Here is a 22344-nt window from a genome sequence, read left to right on the forward strand (position 1 = left end):
GGAGTAACGATCCCTCCTACTTTCGAAGGAAAGTGCCCAGTGCAGGAAAGTACCACGCTACTGAACAGTGTACCCGTTCTTGTTCGCAACAACACTTTCGGACTTCGATGGAACTCTGTTGGAAGACACTGACCTCTTGATTTCGAAGGTGGGAAGATTGTTGTCACATATTTGCTAGGTGAATGTTACTTGACAAGGACAAAGCGTGCCGCTACCCGCACGATAACTGTTTCGTACTTGAGTACGGTTACACACGAAGTCATTGGGATTAGCGTTATTTTTGTATTTTTATGCTATTGAAGCATGCCGCCCATAGTTGGTCCAGTATTTTGCATTTGCAGTCTAACAACGTAAAATCTCCCAAAGATATCTGCGCATGGGGTATGATGTGTATCTAAGGTAATGCTGGTAATTTGTTTTGTTTTGCTTTGCTTTGCTTTATTCTGGGTAAAGGGTAAATTATGTGTTACGAGAAATTGAGGTAGACATATAACACCCTCTTTAAAGTAGTTTTCACGCAACTTCCGTTCGGAGTTCACCTATGATTCGCGCCCGATTTATGTACTTTATTTAATTATTTAAAGGACTAGAGGCGTGTTTTGTTGATCTTTCATATATTCCGAGTGCGGAAATATTAATCAACAGTGACGAATTTTCAGTGGTCACAGAGTTTATGAAACCATAGTTACCCCAAGGACAGTAATGGATTACGCGATCAAATGTCACAGAGGCTACAATGTGCAGAAATACTTGTTCTCTTGATTTCTGTCAGTTGCTTAACACGCACTCCTTATGAATGAAATCGCAGGTACCAGCGTGTTGGAGTTGGTAACATTTGTTTAAGACTGGAACGACATTCACTCTTGTCATCTGCATCTGCTTTTCGTTGGAAGTTAGGCTATACCACAAAACACCTGCAAACAGGAGGAAGGAATACTGACAACCCAGTTTAGTGATGCTTGTGATAAGACAATATGAAAGTATGAACTGATACAGCTTGATTGCTTTTCTGTTTTGGTTAGCTGTTTGTTTTATTGATGACATATCTGACCTTCTAATAGCCATATTACCTCTTTTCCCTTGCCACAGAGTAAAGGACTCGCGGTTTCTATTTTAATTCATTTTTATTTAGCATTGATTGTCTAAGACATAAGAGGCTACACACCCACAGTGCTCTGACACACACGAATGCCTTGCTATGACTTGCCCATTAGAAAGTGGGGATTTGCAAAGAGATGCCTCATTTTTACGGAGCTAGCTCTGTGTCTTGTTTTAGAACGTCATTCAGAGCTACATTCCATTGTAGCTAGCGTATTTTACTTAAATTACTGAACCCAGAGGTTGAAAAAAATCCTTAATTAATTTTTACCCTTTCCCTTAAGGTATGTATCAGCATTTTCCATTCTTTAATACAGCTTTTCTACTCTATTTATTCCCGTTTTCTCTAGTCTTTCAGGTCGGGGAGGGTAGGGCTAAAAAAAAAAGTCAGTTTTCCGTCCATATTGCAGGTCCCAACTTGAAATTTCAGTTATGGCACAGATGAAGAAACTGGGCTGAAAGATACTCAAGGAATTTCCAAGAACATCATCCACAGGAGAGGAGAGTTGTGGAACTTCTATGTTTGTTTTTCTTGTTGTAGCCACAGTAAGCTCTGGTTTAAATAATCAAAGCATTTTCAGTATAATACGGGCTTCATGAATTACGTCATTTATTGAATCTCGCAGTTTATGGGCAGTTTCTTTGTCTGGACATTTCTTATAGACTGAGCCTTGTCATTGTACACGGTTCATTTTAAACTGAAAGCAGAGCAAGTTCACTTTTGACTTGATTTCATTGGTGATGCGTAGCGGCATTTTGGTATTTTACAACCAGTCACACCAGTTGAAAACTGAGACCATGTGAGATGGTGTCATCCTACATGACAAAGCAATGAGCGGGAACCTTCTGCCACAAGTATGATGTGGCACACTGAGGTCATTCTCTTTGATTTACACATCTGACTGTTAGACTTCTGCTTCATACAAAGATATCATGGTATTATTTCCCAGAATGTTCTTCGTAACATCACTATTTGTCTTACGGTTTCAAATACGTAATGTAGACTGATAGCTTTTGTTTTGCAGTTAACCTATTGATTGATTTTTCTTTTTCGTCATAGAGCGTTGTGTAAGAAGACAGGGCCAAAATGAAGAAATGAAACTATCCCCTGGACACTTCTGTTTTTAGTGTTGATAAAGTTGACCGTAGTTAAGCAAGAGGTGATTTTGTCAAATAGCAAACGTGCGAAAGTTTTCTCTCTCTTCAGGAGGAAAGTGGGTGTTGAGACCGTTTGAGAAGTTTTTAACAGTTTCTTTCTTTGCCTGACAGCAGGTTGTTTCTTAGGCGCCGTCCCAAATAATGCATTTTGTTTTACAAATTTTGTACAAATGTTGATTTACTCTAAAGAAAGTAAGTGTGTGTAAGTAGTGTGTCTGAAAGGCAGAGGTTAATCTTGATTTTCATGGACTGGTTACTGGTGTTTAATGCTTGACTTGAATGCAGAAGGCCAGCGTGCATCATGCTACTATTTTTGCTTTAAAGTGAATCCCTGTAGTGTTAGATAAAGGGGGACCACACCCCTTTTGACATATGAACTTGTTGTGAACCTCTGGGTTTGTCATGGGTTTTCCCACCAGAATTGCCAGTTGTAATAACCTAAAACACACTCAAAACTGAATTGATTTATAGCGCCCTTAGCAGTAACCAGTGACAGTCGCAGCTTAGTTAACAGAAATTTTGCTCAAAATGATTTTCAGAACGAATTAAAGAACTAAAGACCTGTTTTGCTTGGTTAGTTCATGTAAAGCTTGCATTAATATGCTTACAGTATTTCAGACTGTAACTTATAACAACTCTGATTACTATTTGTCCACTGAAAAAACATAACAGAACTACTGTGACAATTTAATTGCAAGAAGTAACTGCCAAAAAAGGCCCATCTGTCAGCAACGATGAATTCCTCCTTTGAAGAGTCCAGTCAGAGGCCTTACTATTTAATATCTTCAATACCCTGTTATGTTCCTGTTATAATGTCTGCTGTAACATCATATTCTAAAATGTTTTTGGTGCGTAAGGTGAGCATGCAGCCAGAACTGGGTGGATCATCATTATGTTGAAGCCTAATCGACCTAATCGTAGCAGATGGTCCAGCAGTTTGTAGAAAGCGAAACCTGACCTTCTCTGTGTTTTGTCTATCTTTGGGTGCATGTACTGGGTTACACTATGGCATGGTATTCAGCTACGAAACCTTGACATTCGGAGCTAGCACATTTTAGTCTGTCTCCACGGCTACTGCAGAGGGTGACAGCTGGTGTGTTCAGGCAGTGGTATGTGTGGAACTGCCTTCCATGTGAGTATAAAATCACACAGCCTGCAATGACGGTCTTCACTTTCAATTCTGTATGCAGGCCCGCTGACTGTAAGATGATTGTTATCTGTGTGTAGTTTGAAGCTAGTTTCATGTCAATTTTAGTCCAATTGAAGCAGCACCCTTGCAATGGGATGTACATAAAACACACCAGAGAATTCTAGTTAAACATCCAAATGATGAGCTGTGGCTGGGAAGGAGTTTCTGTAAAGGCTTGGGACCATAAAGAAACATGGTTCTGGTGCAGCCCTGGAAAGCCAAGATGGACTGACTAGCCTGTTGCCTGAGCGTGTGCTACAGTGTCCTCACTGTGAATCATTACTGTTTTTGGTCCACATGCAGGACACTGCCAAACAGGTATTTCTTACTGAACACAGTTTGAAAATGTCAAAAGTACTGTGTAAAACGGGTTTAGGTGAACTCATTGTCTATGTAGTCATGTTTTGGAAATGCATCGATACAGTGGTACCTCACAGAAACAATTAGATACAGACACCCACTGTATAGAACATGTGGTGGCCCAAAAGAATTCTTAATTCATTTTTAATGATATGTTTATTAAAAATGAATTCATTTAAGACTTGTTAAGATTACAGCATGTCACTACCATTAGCAACAGCCCATCTGTAGCCTATTCAGGACATAAGCGTTTCAACACTTGAGGTGGGGTTAGCCTTCTTGCTAAGTGTTGCGTCAAATTTGTGGGATGGCTTTACTGGGAAGTTTTGTGCTTATGTTGTTGTACACATTTTTTTTTGGCGTGTATGTTCATGTCATGTGCTTGGGTTCTTGGTGTGGTCAGATTGTTGCTGCTCACATCACGTTTTCATTACATTACATTTGTTTGGCTGACGCTTTCATCCAAATCGACTCACAAACGGGGGAACAAACAGTTCACAGTAGAGGAACAAATTTGACTCAGAATGAGATGACAATATACTTAATCACTCTTGGAATGCTCTGTAAAGGAAGATTTTCTTGCAAGAAAATCCCTCCCTTGATTCCAAAGCTATTATCTACCATCAAAGGGGCCATGTAACTCGCAGCGTGTGGATGTTTCCTGTGTAGTGCGTTTAATCCACTTAGATTTGCAATGTTTTCCAAGTGAGGACGACAGACCAGTTGCGACACAGAAGCTCCAGCTTTAGGTTTGTTTACATGGTTGCTATTTGGGCCACAGAATGTCAGCATACCTTCCTGGGTACCTGTAAATAGCCCCCTTTTTTTCCGGCAACCCCTTTACACAGTGCCCATCTCGTGGGGCTAATCTAGGGGACCTTTCTTTCGTAATCTGGGGGACCTGTCCTAAAACCTTAAGCCAGATTAAATGAAATTGCCTCCAGATCTAAGCACTGAATTAGAAGCGTAATAACATGTTTACGGTGACCCATCCGTGACTCATAGTACCAGAGCAAGTTTGTTTTGCTTTTCCATTCGTTTGAGCTGGCTTCAGGATTTTTTTTTTTTTTTGTTGTTTATCTTTGTGTGACATTTAGGTGTGCCTTTCCGTGGCTCTTAAAATACCGACGCAGCCGTGTAAAACGTTAGACCAGGGTTGTGTCAAACGGGTGGGCGGAGTATCACGTCTCCGTTCGTTCTCCGTGCCTAAGTCACCTTTTCCTCTGTGTCTTCCACTACTTGAAAGAACATAGCAGTGTGCATTACCTCACTGATTATATGATCAGGCGTACGCCGTTGTTTTTGTCAGAAAACTGAGATGATTAGAAGAGAACTGTGGTTAATAATTTAAAGTAACTCTCAGATGCCTTGTAAAAATCTGCATTAGCGAAACCGTGAGAGAACTCTACAGCTCTAAGCAGGGTTTTATAGCATGGGTAAGGATGGTTTGTGGGAAGGGGGGGGGTTGCTGGTTCAGAGACTTCATGAGGCGGAATGCCCTTCCCTCCATAATTGCACTCCAGTACAGAATAGAGTGGCATTGACTTTTCTCGTGTCGGGTTTCCCTAGATGTGCCTTTTCCTCATAGCTAGGTCTCAGAAGACTGTCATTCTGGCCTGTCTATTGATTGCTGCTGACTGACAGTTGCACATTCCAGACCGCTGATGATATCAAGAATGATTTGGATATAGGAAACCTTCACAAACCATAGCGCCAGTCCAATATCTACCCATCAGTTCATCACCAGTGAGCAAAGAGCTAATTGTTGAATGCAGAGAAGGCTTAACCTGAAATTTGAGGCGTTTTTGTTTTGGTAATAACTTGCAACACAAATATTTCAAAGAAATCTTTTTCCTTCTTGCATATGGTGGTTTTTTTTTCTCCATCATTTCTGAAATGTTGGAAGACTTGGAGAATGTTTCAGATCTTTTCGTGCACATGCAGCTGCTCAGTATGCCTAATATAGTTGCAAGGTTGCATTTGGACTGAGTAGTGAAGGAAATGAATCACTCACCTAATTATATAAATTGCTGCATCCATACCGATATTGACTTTTCTGAGTTGTTTACTGTGTGAGTGCTTTTAGACTAATAGGAATTCATCAAGCCTGTGTTTATAAGATTCAGGCGCACAGTTATGTTGTTAGCATTGACAAACCTATGAAATGATGTATTGCACATATAATTTAATGAGTAGTAGTTTAAAAATCCACACTTGCGATGCATCAATAAATGACTGAGAAGTGTTAGTGACTTATGAAATGCTGGGTGAAACCATTGCCTTTTGAGAAGCTGACCCATTGCAATAACTTGACAACTGTCTGTAGTGATGGTACATGTTTGGATTGTATGTTCCTTCTGGTTCCGTGGCTCTTTAGGGCATGATCTGCCAAACAGTCGTGTATGATTCACTTTTAACTAACGGACACCAGAATATAATGTGTCCGTTCTGACAAGGACCACTGCGCAGCGAGATGATATTCCAAAATCTTGTTTGTGTGGTCTTAATTTTGTAACCGTTTGTTTGAATTGAATGTTGTTTCGGATGGCAATGTCTTTACCGTCACCTGCAAAGTGAATACACTCTCTCTCCCAGCAAATTCTGTGTGTAGCAGGTATTTATTCCTTGCGTAGCCTAGGAGCTCACTGCAATTCTCACAAAGAGTTACACAAAACCAAGAAAAACACACGTTGATCTTACTCAGTCTTGATAGCGTTGAACCGGAGGATATTTTGGTTCACGCCGTTATCTTTCATTTCTACTTCAGTGGGTGTGAAATTGATGAAATGGGTTTATCAGGGGTGTGTACTAGTTTCATGTACATGACTGCACACCAGTGCTGGTCACCCATGAAGTTTGAGTTTTTAGAAACTGAAACAACCCCTTAGCAACAAAATACAATAGTGCGTGGCCATGCCTTATTTAGTTCCCGGTGTTTTTTCTGTGGTGATCGTTTAGCACAATTAGCAGTTGCTGTGTGGTCGCGCGTGCTTTCATGCAGTGGTAAAGTGCTGACACTTTCTGATTGAGTTGAAGAATAACACAGCACTAGGATATAGGAGACACAACATTCACCACAATATTCAGATATACTGTAAGCCACCAGATCCCGTGATAGCCTACATTGGAGCAAAGTTTCTTTTATGGAAATTACACTTTGTTATTCAGGAGACAGTCTCTTTTTTTTTTTTCCCCACCTCCTCTGTTGTGTTAGACAGCGTTAGCAAGCTGCTGAATTTTTTCCAAAGTTTAAATCGCCACTACAGCGGCAGCCGCAATCATATTAAAGTTGTAACTTAACAGTTAGCCTACTTACTTGAAAAGACTCATTACTTTGAAACTGTTTGTGGGAATGTCACATAAAAAGCCATGGAGTCTGACTTTTTTTTTTCTTTCTCTTTCCTTTAAAGAACGCGAAGAACCAGAGGGGATGTCATCCGAACGGGATGGAGGGGATCCAAACGGCAACGGCGGCCAATCAGACAGCCGCTTGAAGAGCAAGAAACCGCCCAGTTTGACCATTGCCATTCCACCCTCTGAGGAAGAAGATCAAACAGCCAAACAAGTATGAGAGATTACTGCAAGTTTCCTCTGAACTTAGTTTTCAGGTTTGCGTTCCTTGTGTTCGTGTTTAGGTCTCGAACGTAATGTCGAATGGGGACTTTTCTTTCCTCACTGACACTAAGAATGTGTCATGCAGATGACGTTTGTTACTTTGCCATTTTTAATCATATGTTGTGTCATATTGTGTATTGCACGAGTATATTGTACTGCTATGACAAGGGAGGAGATTACTTGGCTGTCCACCACTGATTTTAAACTTTACAGTTTGCTGTAGCCGGTTCTTTTCTTGACCTTTGCGGCTTAGTGAACATTTTGGTTCGGTGGCGGAGAGAGCAGACAGTAATGTTAAATTTTAAGATGAAGACAAATGTCTGGGATCAAGTGTTTTTTTTTCTCACTTCAATTCTCCTGTTACCTCCTGCTATGCACGTGTTTATGTTTGCATGTCTCATTCTAAAGATCCTATGCTCTATAATCGTAAGCAAATGGAAATGAATAACAATCTGCATAAATTTGCGAGGCAGGGAACACGTGTGACCTTGTTAAGAAACAGCGTCAGTCTGTCATTGACTTAAAGCTTTATGTTCTTTTTGCACAGCAATGCAGATATGCTCCCGCAAGATGCTATCTGTTTCTCTCTCTCTCTCTGTCGATGACAGATCGACGAGAACTTCTCAGAAACGTCCTTCTCAGCACCTTCTTGCGGCCCATTTCCCATTCGTTGGTCTTTCTGCTTGTTTGTGTAGTCCTTTGAAGCGCACAGTGTCCCAGTAGTCAAACAAACTTGTGCGGTCAAGCGTAGCGGTTATTGCTTTGAAACTGTAAACAAATCCCGATCCCTGTAGCCGGTCCGCGGCTCTGCCCGCAGTGGCTGCTGCACGTACCATTAAACCCAGTCGTGTCTCACGCAGTTACCATCTCTTCCTCAACCCTCTCTGTGGTCAAACGTTCAATGACCAAAAATCCCAGTTGGGTTTTCTAAGAGCTCCTCCTCATGAAGTGAGAGCTTAAACTGAGATTACCTGCTCCTTCGTATGTGTGTGTACACGGAATCTCTGGCTGTCGTAACTGACTAGTTCGGCGCAGTGGAGTCTGCCAAGGGAGTGCTGTTTTATTAACACGAGCTGTCATAGCTTGAAACATATATATATATACACGCGTGCAAGCCCTCACCCCCTTTCTGTGCTCGCTGACACACGTGCATGGTTATGCGCGTTTCATAGATGTGCATACACACACACACACACACACACGCTCGCTTGCAAACACGTTGCCGTTGGACTTTGTTCCCCTGCTGACATCCAGTCCGGTAGCACATATGTTACACGCTACAGTGCATCACTAATGTGTCATAGCCATATCATAGCTTAGCAGGAGGAAAACAAAGCCCTTCTCGCTACACTCGCTTGTCACGTGTGCACTGCAGCATATCCGCAGCCATGGGAAAATTTGTTTGATTAGTGCCATATGAAATTCAGTCTTTATGCCACAAAGACAAACAAAGGACCCCAGCATGATAAATTTGCTTTTTTTTTTTTTATTAAGCTCTAAGAGTCTTTCCATAATCCACGCTAACGGATGTTTACTGTTAGTGTAAAGAAGTACTCTTTAGAGAAAATACAGTAATGAAAGAACTAGGAAATAACACTTTCACATGAATAATTGGTAGACTAAAGGCTTTAATGGTTTTATCGTAACTCTGAAATCAACCCTGGGCAAAGGCAGTAAACTTTACACGGGGGGGGTGGGGGGAGCACCTGCCAATTTTCTCTGTTAGTTTTCTGGAGTTATGACGTATTTTATGATGTATTTGTTTGTTTTTCAAATGCTCGTGGGAACTTTTTAATAGGCCTTGTCATCCTATCATTGTGATCCAGTAACTGCTTAGCATAATTTCCCTTGGATATACTCACTTCCCCTTAAATTACTGTGTTTCTCTCTGTGTGTTAATTATTGCCTGTCACGTCCTCTCCAGCCACTGCGAGCATCACAGAAGAAGAGCGTGAGTCTACAGCAGTCCAGCGATGCGTTGTCGGACGGCGGCCCGTCTGCAGGAGAACGGAGGGCGGCGTTTCGCAGACAGACCTCTCTCTCGCAGAGCATACGCAAGTGAGCCTTCTCGCCGAAGCCGCGGCTATTCCAGCTCTAACAGCTGCTTTAAAATTGCACTCATATGCAGCGCATCAGCATTCACCTCCCATGCATCTGTCTCCTCAGGCAACTCTTATGTTTTTATTTTCCCTCCTGCATTGTGGTTCACACTGTGCTGATTGTTATTCTTATCATATCTTATCATCATCATCTATCTTATCTAGCACATCACTTGTTGTTAGTGGAGTTGGCATGATACACCATACCATACGATATTTGCATAAGCGGTAAACTGTAACCAGTTATATTCGAGCATTCTATCAACCATTCTTCCACTCCCTACATCGACATTAGACCTAATTAACCTTTCCATTTCAGCTTCTGAGTGGTTTTTTTTGTCTTTATTTTAACCAGTTTTTTCTTTAAAAACTGCACATGTTGTTCTTCTCTGATGTTGATTCACTGCTTTGTCCCGGCTGTGCTGTACAGAGGCACGGCAGAGTGGTTTGGAGTGGGTGAATGTGACGCAAAGCAGCAGGTATGGCAGAGGAAGAGTCTACGTCACTGCAGCCAGCGTCTCGGCAAACTCAAAATCCAGTACCGCGACATGCAGGAAATGCCCAGCGTGGACCAGGGCCCGGACTCCCCGGCAACCTCCAAGATGCCAAAAGTACGATCGCGGGTTCTGCACTTAGATATGCTATTCAGTTTGCCTTATTGGGAAATTTGTCATGTGAAACTGTGGAAAACAGAAGAGGGAAAAAAAGGTCATGAAGGTTTAAGTCTGTTCTATAAATTTTTTTTTTTCCCTCTCTTCAGAACTGTATCTTAACACCACAACACATTAGACAAAAATGCCAAGTATGAAGCTCAAAAACTCTGTTCTGAGAGACCGGGCCAAAAATAAAACCGACTTTTAGTCCCACGCTCGTCTTGGTGCATGCTGGGCTCCGCACCGCGGGGCCGGCCTGATAATCTGGTAGAGCTAGATGAAGAAGGGGGTGCAGCACTAAGGGAAGCAGCTTCACTCTGGTCCATAAATAATGCAGGGAGTGAAGGAAGTGATGGAGGGAGACTTAGACACTCTCGCTGTGGCCGCGTTAGCTCCACTCATGCTTCCAGGCTGCACACGCTCCTGTGAGTCTGCACAGCCAGCGTACGTTTACACTGCTGGCCGTGCTATGCTGCACCAGTCCTCAGCTCTCGCACAGTAAAAGGGACTGGTTGGTAAGCTGTATGCTAGGGCGTTGGGTTTTCAAACATTCATTTATTCAGTCATTCAGTCATTCATTCATTCATTCATTCACTATTGTGATGTTCTGTTACCTTAACAGACTTAAGAGTCACCCTAATTTTTTGACGACGTATGAAATATAACGCTCTTTAGATTTGTTATTCATGGGGTCAGTCTTGTTTTGCTCGTATTCCTCTGAGATTTGTGTTGTAATCCGTAGGATAAAAGTGTTGTATATGGCTTTACGGTCTGCAGGAATTTTCTTAAATCTCTCCGTCTTTTGTGCCAACGCGCGTTTGATGACTTTGCAGCAGACTTGCTCTCTGGTGATGTTGTCTCTGCGCCCTGACAGATTGTGGACCCCCTGGCGCGTGGACGACCATTCCGTTACGACGACACGGATCGGCCGAGGACGCCCCACACGGCCCACGCCCCGCTGACCCCGGGCGTTACCTCGCTCTGCTCCTTCACCAGCCAGCGCTCGGGTTACACCCGCCTCCCGCGGAGAAAGAGGGAGTCTGTCGCCCGCATGAGCATCCGTGCCGCCTCCAACCTCCTGAGGGTCAGTGTCTCCATGGGAACCGCATGCTTTTTCTGCCCCCTCGCTCTATTTGTAGCAGAACACCTGTATCGTTGTCTGTTTTTGTTTTGTCATCATCTTGCTCGTCCTTACGCTTGGTCTCATGCACGCACAAGATAGTCAAATTATCCATATGTGCATATAAGTAGATTGACAGTGGACTATAAATAATTTGCCCAGTTTGTTACTGCTGTGTTGAAAATATGTGTTCTTCAGCAAGCTTTGCCTTCTGTTGGATGGGAGTCTTTTTTTTTTTTTTTTTATTCCTGTGGCTGACTTGAGAAGTCTTGCTCCACAGGGTCGTCCGAGTCTGCATGGTTCTCAGACACGGCGTGGTTTCCAGAGACGCAGTTTCGCCAGGCCCAGCTGGCAAGACGAGGACACGGTGGATGGGGTTGACACGTCTGACTCAGTCTTCTTCAGCAAGGCAAGGGTCCAAGCTCCGTGTTGTTGTGTTGCTGTCCCCCCCCTCCCCTCCCCCCGGTTCTGTTTCTGATCCTTCTAGCACTGTCTATGTGCTCAGCTTGTGTGTGTCTCTGTCCTTTTTTGACCTGGCGCGATGCTCTTCCCTCATTTGTTCCTTCTTGTATTTATTTGTTGTGCATGTCTTTCTTTCTTTCTTTTTCTTTCTTTCTTTCTTTCTCTAATGCTGTGCTGCTACTCCATCCACTCTCTCCCACTGTCACAGGTAAACTCAGCTGGTTCTAACACACGGGGCAACAGCAGCTGGATAATCAAGAGTAAATGTCAAATTGCTATTTTTGTTGCCAGCGGGCACCGCTGGCATAAACATATTCATTATTACGCCGACATACTCGGATTTCAAGCGACAGAGCACAGTTTGGTACCGAATGTGATTGGTACCGTTAGCACCTGTTTGTCTGGGATACGTAATAATCAGCGATTGCTAGTTGAGGTAGTTCCAATAAAGGTTTGAATGTGGTGAGAAAAAGCCCAGTCATGTTTCTGTTGTAGAGTCAGTAGATGAGAATTGCTGCCTTCTTGACCTCTCTCCTACCTAACAGGTGGATGTTCATGACGAACTGTACTCCATGGCGGATGATGTGTTTGAGTCACCCCCTCTGTCGGCCGCCTTTGCCGCGGCCGACGTGCCCCTCGGGGAAGGAGCCGCTTATCCAAGCTTGTGAGTCAAAGAGACGAAAAAGAAAAAGCGGGTCTCGTTTTCAAAATTGTCGGAGATTTTCTCTTTCTTTTAATTCTTCGCTCGAGTTCTGTCCACATGCTTTTATACGTTCGTTCTATCTCTCTCTCTCTCTCTTTCGCTCCCTCTCTCTTACACAGTAAGGACATCTCTAAAACCCCACCCCCGGCGGAGCAGGGCGACCCGCGGAGGGGTCGGCGGATCGCCTCCCAGGTGAAGCACTTTGCCTTCGACAAGCAGAAGCGTCAGTACGGGATGGGGGTGGTGGGGAAGTGGCTTAACCGACATTACCGTCACAGCCTGAGCAGTCAAGTCCAGAAGCAACTGGAAGATTTCCACAGCCACCGGTGAGCGCAAACTCTCACAGAACTGGCTTTCTCCTTAGTCTCAAACAGCATTAGCCCGGCGCATCCCATCAGTTCAATGTCTGTGAATCTATTTTTTTTTTCATGAACTGTTTTGAATAAAACATCAAATGTGTCTGAGCTACTTACATTTTCTATTCAGTTTAGGTCCTAAAATAGAGAAGTTCTGTCGGCTTCTTTTTATATCGGCAATGTTTGCGCACTCTTTAACTGATGGCACTTTCTTCCTACATCAGACGGCAAAGACTTTAAGGCTTAATTCTTGTGTTTAACTATTCGTCTCATTCATAAATGATGTTCCCATTCAGCCAAATTACAATAATAATTCCATTGACTTCGTTGTCGTTAAAAAATGATAACATTCTCATAGAAACTTATTCATTTCAACCTACTCTTTTTCTTAGGCCTTACTTCACCTACTGGATCACGTTTGTGCACATAGTCATCACGCTGCTGGCCATTTGCACTTATGGCTTTGCCCCAGTTGGCTTTGCCCAGCACGCCGTTACAGAGCTGGTAAGAATTATGTGCGAGAAGCCTTTGGGGAAAGCTCATGTTGTAAGATGGTGTAAGATCTGTGTAAGACGTACCTATGACAGTACTGCCTGAAGTGTAATTTGTAGTTACCCTGGTTCTGGTTTTGTGAAAGGTTGAAAGCAATTGTAGGTACCGCGGTGTGTCTTGTACAGTACTGTAGAGCATCTAGTCGTTAATTAGGGCTATCAGTAATATGTTTGTGTTCAGTGCTGAAGCTTAAGCAGTAGTATCTTCCGGAAGCTGATGACAGAAATCATCATGAGCCTTAGCCTGCCACGACAGCCACACTTTTCCCTTTTGCCGCCCTGTAATTACCCAGAATTCCTCTGTCTCTGTCCTTGGGGTTAAAAATGGTTGTGTTCACTCGCCTCAAAACCCCTCTCTCCCCCACCTCCTGCCTCTGTAAGCTCTTACTGTCAACAAGGGAAAGCCTGAAGGGGTCTGTGGCCTTTAGCCCCTCTAAGGGAATCCTTCAGCAGTATAGAATTACAGGTCTGAAATGGAGAGCAATTAGGAGTGTTCTGCTTCTGAGGCGATTAGGATAGACACACCCCATGAACAATTTCAGTTTCTACCCATGTCTCAAAACAGATTCTCTCTCTCTCCCTGACTCTGCTGCCCCTCTCTCCCTCCCTCCCTCTCTCTCTCTCTCTCTCCCTCTCCCTCTCTCTCTTTCTCTGCTGCCCCTCTTTCCCTCTCCCTCTCTCTTTCTCTCTGACTCTGCTGCCCCTCCCTCCCTCTCTCTCTCTCCCTCTCCCTCTCTCTCTCTCTCTCTCTCTCTCTCTCTCTCTCTCTCTGCTGCCCCTCCCTCCCTCTCTCTGTCTCCCTCTCCCTCTCTCTCCCTCTCTCTGACTCTGCTGCCCCTCTCTCCCTCTCTCTCTCTCTCTCCCTCTCTCTGTCTCCCTCCCTCTCCCTCTCTTTCTTTCTCTCTCTCTCTCTCTCTCTCTCTCTCTCTCTCTTTCTCTCAGGTATTGAGAAATAAAGGGATCTATGAGAGTGTGAAGTATGTGCAGCAGGAGAACTTTTGGGTCGGTCCAGGCTCTGTGAGTCACAGTCTGCAGTTTTGATTAAATAAACTGCCACTAAGTTCAATTCAATTCAATTTAACAACCCAGCAGTGCCGAAAGACCTCTGAATAAACCTTTTCAAAAGAGATTTTGATTAAATTGTAAAGTCAATATGTTATTTTAAAAGGACAGTGAATTATTTTTTGTGTTGTCTGTCTTTCAGGAAGATCTGATACACCTGGGGGCAAAATTTTCCCCCTGCATCAGAAAGGACAGTCAAATTGTCACACTTATTCAGAAAGCCAAGAACATGGAGAGGGAGTCAGGCTGCTGTGTACAAAACGACAATTCAGGTTGTGTTCAGACCATGAGAGATGACTGCTCGGTATGCTCACACACACACACACACAAACACACACACACACACACACACACGTACACTCAGAAAAAGTAGTGTGAGATAGTAACAGTACCACTAACGTACACTGCTGTCACACGGAGCCTCTCACTGCCTGTCTGCACAGAGATGCAATGAACAGTATGCTTTAGCCCTCTACTGCCATCTAGAGGTTATAACTCGTACATTACTCAGTGCCAAAGTACACATTGTTTTAATGCTGAGTTGAGCCTGATTATTTTTCAATTTGCAGTTATTTATAAACTGTATATTTATAAACTTAAATTTTTCTGCTATAAGTGAATTTTAATTATGTTTAATCTTTTTGCATGGACACCGTTTGATTTAAATGTCTGTTTATGTATGCAGGAGACCTTAGCTACCTTTATTGAACGGACCAGTGATGATGAAGCTGATGCAACTCGTGCAGTGTGTCACCAAGACCCCAGGTACACTTTGTACAGTAACAGGACCCTTACACAGGGGAATGGACTCTTTTTAACCCTGCTGAATAAATCTATGGGGAAAAAACTAATATAAATACCTCTGCTTTCTGTTCGTTCACTACATCTACCGTTTTGCCTTTTTTGGTTGTGAAATGCATGCTGGGAGCAGGACCTGTGAAGAGCCCGCTTCAGCACCACCTCACGTGTGGCCCGAGGACATCACGCAGTGGCCAGTAAGCAGTGCCTAACCCCCCACCTCCCCCCACCCCACCCCCACCCAACGCTTACGGGATACACATAGGCAAGAATCCAAAATAAATAAAGCCAAGCCTACAGAACACACATCTGCAGTTCAGTTATTTGGTTAATCTCCTCAGGGGTCGTAATGAAAAGCAGTTCAGGTTCCTTTAAGCGGCCGAGGAAGCTGACGGCCCCGTTTGACTCTTCTCGACTAATTGAGCGACTAAACTGCGGACTTTCCTTTCCTCCCTTCTCAGATCTGCACTTTCCCAAAGAAATGGAATCACACGGGGTACAGGCACATGGACTGCACAATCAAAGCCAGGCCCTGCTGCATAGGAACAAAGGGCAGGTAACAGACTCCTCCAGCAGAGTCTTCAGTGGCTCATTCAGAACGCCAGTCTCATGTCGCCTAAACTCATGAAATGGTATTTCCCTGATTAATCAGTGCGTATGCAAGCACGGCACGTATGCTCTCCCAGTGCTGTTTAGCTTCCTGTTTGCTATGCTTTAAAACAGCTGGTTCCGTTCTGGCTTAATCCAAACCAGCAAGGTTATCTGAGGTTGCCATTGTGTTCATTTTAACCCTGTAGACTCGCCGTCTCTCAACCGGTGCACACAAAGCAGGGGAGACTGCGGGTGCGGACAACTGAGAGTTACTGACTCTCTGTGTTGAATTGGCTGATTTGCAGATTACACGATATGCCAAAATGAGGCTTATGGATTATAACAGACAGATCTCTCTGTCTCTCTCTCTCTCTCTCTCTCTTTTTTTGTTTTTTTTTTGTTTTTTCCTTCATCTGGTCAGGTGCGAAATAGCCACACGTGATTACTGCACGTTTATGCACGGCTACTTTCACGAAGAGGCCACGCTTTGCTCCCAGGTAACGCTCGTCGTTCTGTTTGTGGCGCGTTAAAATATCTGGACTCCGGCAAAATCTGCTGGAGTCTGTGACACGACCCACTGCAGTCTTTTTAAAACATCTCTAATACCAGTTTTTTTTTTTTTTCCCCTCTATTCTTCTGTAGGTACATTGTCTGGACGACGTGTGTGGTCTCCTGCCTTTCCTAAACCCTGACGTCCCAGATCAGTTCTACAGACTGTGGCTCTCTCTCTTCCTTCATGCTGGGTTAGACACTACATCATCAATCTAATCTAAAGTTGAATTCAAATGAGCAATTTGACTATCTTAAAATGCGGTCAGATGGAACATTTAGATACAGAGGATAAAGGCTTACCCATGTCATATTATAATTTGCATACTCTATCTAACGTGTAGCTACAATGCGTCGTGTAGGTCGCTTCTTGCAAAAGCACTTACTGGGTGAATTTCTGTGCGATCGGGGGATTACCTGTGTAGCGCTGTCATGGTTTGAAAGCGACGCCGTCTGCTGTGTTGGTTAACGGTGTACTGTCTTTACCTGAACAGGCTGCTGCATTGCCTGGTTTCTGTGGTGTTTCAAATGACCATCCTCAGGGATCTGGAGAAGCTTGCTGGTTGGCTACGAATTTCTATCATCTACATCTTGAGCGGGATCACGGGGAACCTGGCCAGTGCCCTCTTCCTGCCCTACAGAGCCGAGGTACCGCACCGATCAGCGTATAACAGAGTCAAACGACGCCACGTGCTAGAGTCCCACGCAGCGCCGCGCTCTAAGATCAAAGTCAATTTACCTTTCGCTCGCACAGTTCAGAACATGAATTTAAATGATTCTCATTAGCATATAATATTTGAGAAATTAATTCAGTGTCAGTTCAGCTCATAAATGGATTGCATTGATTGAAACTGAATCCGCTTCAACGCCAAATTCGACGCAGCACGCCGCCGTGCAAAGCACGCGGGCGCGGCGCTTTTTACTTGCGCGCTGGAGATGACGGCCGGTTCTTCCCTGACCTTACTCCCCTCCTTTAGACGACATCTGTGAAATGTTAAATAGGCTTACGGTTCGTACTTGGGAAAGCATTGATCTCACTGTCGAGCTGGTCAGGCGTTTTTTTTTTTGGAAGGAGGGAGAGAGAATGAGAGAGAGCATAAAAGTTGTACCCCTCTGAGAGTTGCCAAGTGAAAAGCTTAGCTCATTACTGGAGGAGCTTTGTGTGGGATTACTGAGTGTGAGAGTGCCTGTCTGGAGGGTAAGTGGTTCCCCTCGTTGGCCTAATCTTAACTAACCTCAGGCTCCTGTCCTCTCCCGGCTGAACCAGGACTCCTGTCAAATCTCACTCAGCCGTACGGAGCGTGATGTACTGAGGTTCGGTTAGGTCTTCGCTTTTTTTAAAAAAAAAAAAAACCTGTCAAATCGTTACCAGTACTCGATTTGCCATTAGACTGAAAAGAGGCCACTTTTTTGAGGTCTGTGAGACTTACGTTCAACATAAAAAGTCAAACAGGAAGATTTTAGACAAGAATTTTGTCTGTTCACAAGCTTGCTTTCTCTCTCTCTCTCTCTCTCTCTCTCTGCTGCTGAATACACTTCACTTCATTCAGCTGCTGTTGGGAAAAGATGACGCTGAAAGGACTTAGTCACTTGCCAAACAAGCATTGCCCGTCCTAAAGCAAGACTACTCCACTTTGTACTCTGGGACGGATAAAATGATGATCAATGTATGTTATCTGGTCATTAGCCCCCCCCCCCCTCCCTGGTTAATCCAGCCTTTTATCTGTCTGATGTGCTGATGGAAAGTTAGAGCAGAATCGGCTTGGTGAGTGGATTAATAATGTCTGTGAGGTGATGCTAAAAACAGAGAGCTCTGCTGAAGCAGCACACCCTAAATTTAACCTGTACAGGAAGTGAGGTCAGAGAGCACACAGGCATCAGCGTGTGTGAAAATACATTTTTCTGTGTGTTTTCCTGTGAGATATTAACATGTTCTGAAAAGGAATATAAGATATACTTTTCTCGTCCTTGCAGAAAGAGTGATTTAGCTTACTTGTGATTCCGTTGGAGTTGCTAAACGAACAGCCTTTTTTGTAACTGTGAATAAACACAAGCCGATTGTACTTGCTTTTATTTGCTGCTATGCGAAATAATGGATTACCCAGTTGGCACAGCACATTTCAACCCTATTTAACCCACTTAGCTCCATTCACTCTTTACTGAAGTGTGCGTCGGTAAAATAAGCAGAACGGAGCCACACATTTCACTGCAATATGTATGTTTGTGAGTAGGGTTTTCTAGTTCAGTGACTGAAGGGTGTAAGACGATTGAATTCTTTTGGTTTTGTGTGTCTTTGACATGAAAGATATCTCGCGCTTTAGGCAAGCTTCGTGCTGGCGTTTGGAATGATTTCCTGTGATGAAACTGCAATTGCAAAAAAAAAAAAAGAAAGAAAGAAAAAAGATTTTAGCCATCGTCCTTTGTGTAAGAGCTTTGTGACTAGCCCGTACAAGTAGAAAACTGGAAAAAGTTTACCAGGTGACTTGGTCAGTGTGCGTTCAGTTTCAAATGTCAGTAATGGCATAAACTGAAAAAAGGATCAGAGTTAAGCATTTTAGCCTGGCCAGTAATCTGCAGTTACCCGTGCACATACGCCCGAAGGTGATGTACCAGCAGAGTGACAATGAAAGCAGCCCGGTAGAAGCACCATACTGTTGCTGCTATTCCCTGTCAGATGTCACAAATGAAAATCCATGTCTTGTGGAATAATGACCCCCCCCCCCCCCCCCCCCCCCCCCAAGCCTATTAGAGCATAGATTATCCAGTTAAACCAAACAACACGACCTTGGTAATGTTGAAATTTACTGTGGATACGCGTATAGTGATTGAATATTTAGATCATGCAAATCAGTGATTTGACATTGTAGATTTAAGTGACATGATAAGAGTCTTTTTTTTTTTCAGTCTGGCGTAGAAGAATTTTTGGGTTGATCAATACTCGTGGTGAGTCCAGGTCCAGATGTCCCCAGTTAGTCCAGTTAGTAAGCAGTCTCTTACTGTGAGATAATCCCCCAGTCCACACACACTGCGTATTGCGTGTGTGGTCGGGGTTGTGCACGTGTGTCAGGCTAATGTGTATTGGGTAGGAGTTGCAGAGTCATGGGAGTTTACTGGTGCATTGCGTTAGATGTGACGTTATACCTCAGTTACGCTTAACTTCAACCAAAGCCCCCCTGAAGCTACATGATGTTTCTCAGCAGACTAGAAGTGGATTACCCATTGATCAGATCATCTCTCTTGGTCAGGGGGTCACAATAAAGTTTGTGGTCATCAGATTGGAGGAATGGCTACGTATGCATGGTAATAAACTTTCCTTCTACTCAACATCTTTCACGCAGGATGTACCTTTCCTGATCTGCTCTGAGACATCTACCTTGAATGGACCATTCAGCTTTCTGGCTGGGGGAATTTTTACGCCTATGGCAATATTTCAAATAATGACTTCTAGTGGTACACGGGTGCAGTAAGAGACTGTTTGAAGCCCTTTGTGCCCTGTTTTGAAAGATTTTCCTCAGGGTGCTTTAAAGCGCAGTTCACATACTAAGCATAGTGACCCGCCAATCACCCTCAATTAACTTTCAACCCGCAGTTAAAGAAAACCTAAGGCTCTTTACCATTTGGCGTGAGCAGGTTTTCAAACCTGTCTCCAGCGTGTCCGAAGCATGCATGCCGCGTGTGTGGGGCGTGTCACTCGTGCGTGTTTAGGAAACCTCTCATGTCCTTGCAGAAAGATGAGTCCTCCCAGATTAGCCATCTGCCCCGGACACACACTGTAACCCTGACGTCACGCTAATCAGGTTACAATAGCCATGTCCCTCCGCTGCGACCAGCCAGCCTGAGTGATGCATCACGTTTAAATGTCACTTACACTTCGTCAGAAGACTTTTATTGTCGCTACCAGTTCTAACAGGAATTGTAAGGGGAGAAGTGTGTGAGCTGGTGATGACCGGAAAGAAAGAGGATAAAGAATTTGGCTCTCTGAATATCTTTACTGAGATGGGTTGCTGAGATTTTTTTTAAGTAAATGCCTTTCTCTGGCAAAACCAAAAGCTAAGGCGCTCGCTCTGAAAACACTCAGCTTGGAGCTTTGCGAGAGCACGACGTGACCTACCACCGAAAAAATGGATATTTAAATATGTAGACGTGAATAAGAGGCTGGACGTGGAAAGAATGAATTGTATTGATCGTCACAAAACCCTTTTTTGAGCCCATTCATTGATAATGTTAAAATAATTATGCGGTAACAAATACCATCCCCCACAAATGTTTGGGTCAAGAGCTGTCTGTTTCATCACCTGCTTCTTGTGATGTTTGAATATGAGACCTTTCATTAGACTAAAAGCGAATAATTTTGTCTCTGATGTCAGATTTCCACCGTTGTTGCTAAATCTATTTTTGGAGCTTTATTGTTAGGCAATGGGTTCGTCATATTTCTATCATTGTTCCCATATCCATTTGTGGAGCTTTATTGTTAGGCAGTGAATCGGTCGCTTTCAGCAAAGAGGAAATGGATGATGATGATGGGGTTTTTTTTTCATGCTAGCTATACGTATAAGCAGTGTAATTGCTTATACTTTCTCCAACCTGTCCCTTCAAAGCCTACCGCTTGCACCTGCTCTCCATTTAGCCTTGTGATCACTTGCCCGTGTTTTACATCAGAGGCCCATAATAACAGGCTAGCTTTCCCTAAACGGTACTGACTCTGTCAATTAGCGCAATGCCGTCTGACAACAGAGCCCAATGTGCTAATGTTGCTCCCTGTGTTTAATGTTTTAGCCCAAAAGCCAAGACGGTACACTCCTATGATTAACGTGATGTTTACTTTAAACCCCAAACAGCTGATTAAAATATTATTTCACTCGGCAAATGACGTCACTCTTGACAAATTTACACGTTGTTCTGGGTTCTGTTGAGTTCTGAGCACATGATGCCGGACTTGAAAATACAACAAAAAAAAAGAGCTTAGTTCTACAGCGCAAAAGTCTGAAGTATCGTTATAGGCAAAACTTAAAACTGACCAGCTTTACTGGACAAAATTGTATTCCAGCAATGATCTCTTAAAAATCTTTTCACGCGGGAAGACTTAAGATGGCCTCAAGGAACAGTTGACAAAATCCTAACTACCTCTGAATTAAAGAGCCTACATTGCACTGTTATGATTAGATGACATTTGAATTATCGTGGCTTTGATGTGTAACTCCTTTCCTCTTTGCCTTGTGGTCCAGGTGGGTCCTGCCGGGTCTCAGTTCGGTCTGCTGGCCTGCCTGTTCGTGGAGCTCTTCCAGAGTTGGCAGATTTTGGAGAAACCATGGAAGGCTTTCTTTAAACTTCTGGGGATCATGCTCTTCCTTTTCCTCTGTGGCCTTTTACCGTGGATCGACAACATCGCCCACATCTTCGGCTTCCTCAGCGGCCTCCTCCTCTCCTTCGCCTTCTTGCCCTACATCACCTTCGGGACGATGGACAAGTACCGCAAACGAATACTCATCCTTCTGTCGCTGCTGGTCTACATAGGGTTACTCTCCTCACTGTTTGTGTGGTTCTACGTCTACCCTATCAACTGGCATTGGCTGGAGCACCTTACCTGCCTGCCCTTCACTAGCAAGTTCTGTGAGCGCTATGACATTGACCATGTGGTCCACTAGCACTAATGAGCTAATCACTAATTTCTACCTTGGACTTGAAGGGAAAAGTATGCCGGGGAACCTTAAAGGGAACTTAGGTCAGGGAAAGCTCGTGGAGGTCGGCTCCGAGGTGTTTCGTGGCGCCGAACCGCGGGACGTTGTGTGTTGACCGTACGTTTGATACGAGGGACAGAAGCCAAAAGACAGCGAGGAGTTTCAAGACGTGACAGCACTGTGCTTGCTTTGGACTGTCAGCCACACTGATTATAGGTTCCAGTGAAGTACTGACTGTTTAATTGTCTAGGCTTTTGTTACAGTACATTTGATAAACTCCTCACATTAGGTTCTGACACTAA

The 22344-nt window shown here is 43.8% G+C and overlaps 1 protein-coding gene across 1 annotated transcript; it reads left to right on the plus strand.

The window, feature by feature from the left end:
* Window positions 1–107: 107 nt before the first annotated feature.
* On the plus strand, window positions 108–22009 carry LOC115818759 (inactive rhomboid protein 2-like). The gene is made up of 18 exons (XM_030782234.1): window positions 108–148; window positions 7216–7370; window positions 9345–9478; window positions 9950–10130; window positions 11047–11256; window positions 11573–11701; window positions 12300–12418; window positions 12577–12783; window positions 13206–13317; window positions 14307–14381; window positions 14569–14730; window positions 15112–15191; window positions 15358–15421; window positions 15686–15780; window positions 16237–16312; window positions 16458–16558; window positions 16859–17012; window positions 21590–22009. The coding sequence occupies exons 2-18, from the start codon at window positions 7236–7238 to the stop codon at window positions 22007–22009; spliced, it is 2454 nt and encodes an 817-aa protein (XP_030638094.1). The 5' UTR covers window positions 108–148; window positions 7216–7235.
* The last annotated feature ends 335 nt before the right edge of the window (window positions 22010–22344 follow it).

The sequence above is a fragment of the Chanos chanos genome, chromosome 8 (genome assembly GCF_902362185.1).
Source record: "Chanos chanos chromosome 8, fChaCha1.1, whole genome shotgun sequence".
Classification (NCBI taxonomy): domain Eukaryota; kingdom Metazoa; phylum Chordata; class Actinopteri; order Gonorynchiformes; family Chanidae; genus Chanos; species Chanos chanos.